Source organism: Myotis davidii, unplaced genomic scaffold (assembly GCF_000327345.1).
Source record: "Myotis davidii unplaced genomic scaffold, ASM32734v1 scaffold441, whole genome shotgun sequence".
Classification (NCBI taxonomy): Eukaryota; Metazoa; Chordata; class Mammalia; order Chiroptera; family Vespertilionidae; genus Myotis; species Myotis davidii.
In genome coordinates, this window is record NW_006291818.1 from 2,255,083 (window position 1) to 2,258,446 (window position 3,364).

Genomic DNA, 3,364 nt, shown 5'->3' on the forward strand with positions numbered 1-3,364 from the left:
GGTGGTGGTGGGCGGGGGTGGTGTCCCTAGGCCTGGCCTGCGTCCTCTTGCAGTCTGGGACCCCTTGGGGGATGTTGGACTGCCAGTTTTGGCCCGATCCCTGCAGCGTAGGCCGAGGGACCCCACCGCTGCACGAATCCATGCACCGGGCCTCCAGTATGCATATAAGATCTTTGGTTAATCTCTTCCCGCCCTCCCCCTTTCCCTCTGAAATTCATCAGTCTCTTCATGTTTCCATGCCTGTGCATTGAGTATCTGCACGCTGGTGATCATTGTGCGACATAGCTACCAGTTGAACAGTTGAAAGGTCATTTAGGCCAGTGGTTCTCAACCTTCTGGCCCTTTAAACACAGTTCCTCATGTTGTGACCCAACTATAAAATTATTTTTGTTGCTACTTCATAACTGTAATGTTGCTACTGTTATGAATCATAATGTAAATATCTGATATGCAGGATGGTCTTAGCTGAGCCTCAGGTCTCTTGACCCTGGCGCCATGGTGGGCAGCACAGCTTCAGGTCCGTTGGCCCAGCCTCAGTTTCTCCAGCCCCAGTGCTGGGGCGGGGGCGCAGCCTCAGGTCCTTGGCCCGGCCTCAGGGCCCCAGTGCCAGGGCAGGGGGCGTGGCCTTAGTTCCCTGGCCCCAGTGCGAGGGCATGATGACCATTTGCATATTAGCTCTTTATTATATAGGATGATAGCTTTACTTTTCCTCACTTTGAATATTTCTTGACAATCCTTTCTGACCTACCTGCAAAGTTTCTGTTGATAAATTAGCTGACAGTCTTACGGGAGCAAGGCTGGGATATTTCTGATATATTTACCTTTTTTATTCTACTTTTAGTGTATAGTTGGGAGCATTAAAATATGATGTGCAGGTTTCGAATTCTTATTACCAAGTACAGTTGTATTTTATTTTCAGAACTTTTACCTGGCCTAAATATCCTCATTTCTCTTGATAATGCTCTGAATAAGACTAATATCCCTTAGATTTATGGTGATGGTTTTTAAACTAAAAATTCTTTTTAGTAATGAAATCTTTGTACAAACATAATTTTATGCAACAGTCTAATAAAAAATAACAGGACAGTAAGTTCCTAAGAGGAGCCTGTGAAGCTCTGGGAACATAATTTAAAAACTTAACTCCTTTCATTATGAGCCCTTCTGTAAGAATGAATGAATGATTATCATTCAAGAGTAGTTGATTTCACTTTGGAATAAATGGATAATATAACTTGAAACCATGAATAGACTACTTCTTTGTTAAGTGGGAAAAGAGCTTAACTTTTCATTAAACATTTTAAGTTGTTAAATGAAAAGTTTGTAAAGGGTCTCTAAATGTATAGAATAAAAGAAAATTTTTTTTAACAAACTTTAATGTCCTTACCCATCTAAAGATTATTCATTTGTAAGAACTTAATTTGGAATATTCTCTCCGCTTTAATTTCATTTCATTTCATTTTTTTGCTTGATATATTTTGGTCTGACTTCTTTCATCGTAGCTGTTTATATGTGTATTCAAAGTCATATTTTCTTGCATAGAAAGATTATTTTATGAATTATTTGAGTATATATAGATGTTTGCATAATTTCCCTGACTTGATCACATCAGTTTCTATGATTGATTGTCATTTTTGACATAATTCAATTATAATGCCTTTAATTTAGCTCCAAAGTATTTTTATTTAATTATAAGCAATATTCTAAAGTGTTTAAAAATATGTTTTCCACTGTTTAAATTATTGTAGGTGTGAATGAAAGTTCGTTATTTCCAAAACGTCCTTGTACTTCTGAAGTAATCAGTGTTAATCCAAAAAAGTCTAAGCCCAGTGAAAGTGTTTCTGGAGCAAATTCCTCAGCTGTATTTCCTTCAGCTAAGTCTCTTTCAGTGACATCTCCCCAGGCTGTGTCATCAAAAGGTAAATATGAAATGTGGCATATAAAAAAGAAATATATACATACAATTTAGAAATTGTAGTAAATTTACAAACTGTTAGTGGTTATTTAAGGTTAAAAAGTGATAAATCTTGAACCATATATTTTGACTTTATTTTAGGTACAAATAACTCATCAAATCAATCTAAAAATGGAACACCTTTTCCAAGAGCTTGTCCAAAGTGCAATATTCATTTCAATCTTTTGGATCCTTTGAAAAACCACATGAAGGTAAAACTTTTCAAAGTTTGATTTTGAAAAGGTTTGCAAATCCCTAAAAATGTTGATTTATAGTAATTAATGGTTCAGTTATTTAGATAAGAAACTTCCTATTGATATTTCCATATAAGAGGTAAAAATTTATATGCATAATGATTATTTTCAAAGAAGATTTTAAAATTCCTTCTGAATCATTAAATTTAAAAAATTAAGTTCATATACATCGTAATGTACTAGAGGCCTGGTGCACAAAAATCTTGCACTCGGGAGGGTCCCTCAGCCCAGCCCGTGCCCTCTCGCAGTCCGGGAGCCCATGGGGGATGTCTGTCCAACTGACGGGTAATGGGCCTAAGCCATCAGTCAGATCCCTAGCATTGCTGCGGAGATGCCAGAGGCTCCCTCCACTGTCACTGTGCTCACCAGCTGTGAGCCTGGCTTCTGGCTGAGCTGTGCTCCCCGCTGTGGGAGTGCACTGGTTGTTCTGCTGTTTGGTCGATTTGCCTATTAGCCTTTGATTATATAGAATGCTGATTGTATTCTAATTTTAAATGAAAATACATTAATCATATTATTTTATTTACTAGATTATGCCATGCTTCAAACGTTAAAAAACTGCCATTTTATTATGTTAAACATTTTGTATAACTTAACAGTTTCTTTAGTTAATTTTGTGTCCATCCATGCTAATATGTACACATCACAATGAAAATCAGAGTTTTACATTTAATTTTCAACACTCAAACATAAAATCCAAATGGTGGAGCATTTCATATGAAATAAATGTTTTAACTCAATCCAGAATATAGTTTTTTTTTAATTTTTTTTTTATTACTTAAAGTATTACAAAGAGTATTACATATGTCTCCTTTTTTCCCCTCGCCCTTGACAATCCCCTGGCCTCCCCTACCCCCAGTGTCTTATGTCCATTGGTTATGCTTATATGCATGCATACAAGTCCTTCGGTTGATCTCTTACCCACCCCCCTCCTGCCCTCCCACCCTCCCTGGCGCCCTGCTGTAGTTTGACAGTCTGTTGGAGGCAGCTCTGCCTCTGTATCTATTTTTGTTCATAAGTTTATAATGGTCTTTATTATCCAGAAATGAGTGAGATCATGTGATATTCTTCCTTCATACTACATTAAAATAAAGAGTTTCTGCACAGCAAAAGAAACCATCAACACAACAAGAAAGCCCACTACATGGGAGAACATATG

The 3,364-nt window shown here is 37.3% G+C and overlaps 1 protein-coding gene across 1 annotated transcript in view; it reads left to right on the forward strand.

The window, feature by feature from the left end:
* Positions 1-3,364, forward strand: part of ZNF280D (zinc finger protein 280D) — an 86,833-nt gene that overhangs the window by 27,571 nt on the left and 55,898 nt on the right. Inside the window, exons 6-7 of the mRNA XM_006765242.2 lie at positions 1,746-1,916; positions 2,054-2,163. Coding sequence (XP_006765305.1) covers positions 1,746-1,916; positions 2,054-2,163 — 281 coding nt within the window. The remainder of the gene's footprint in view (positions 1-1,745; positions 1,917-2,053; positions 2,164-3,364) is intronic.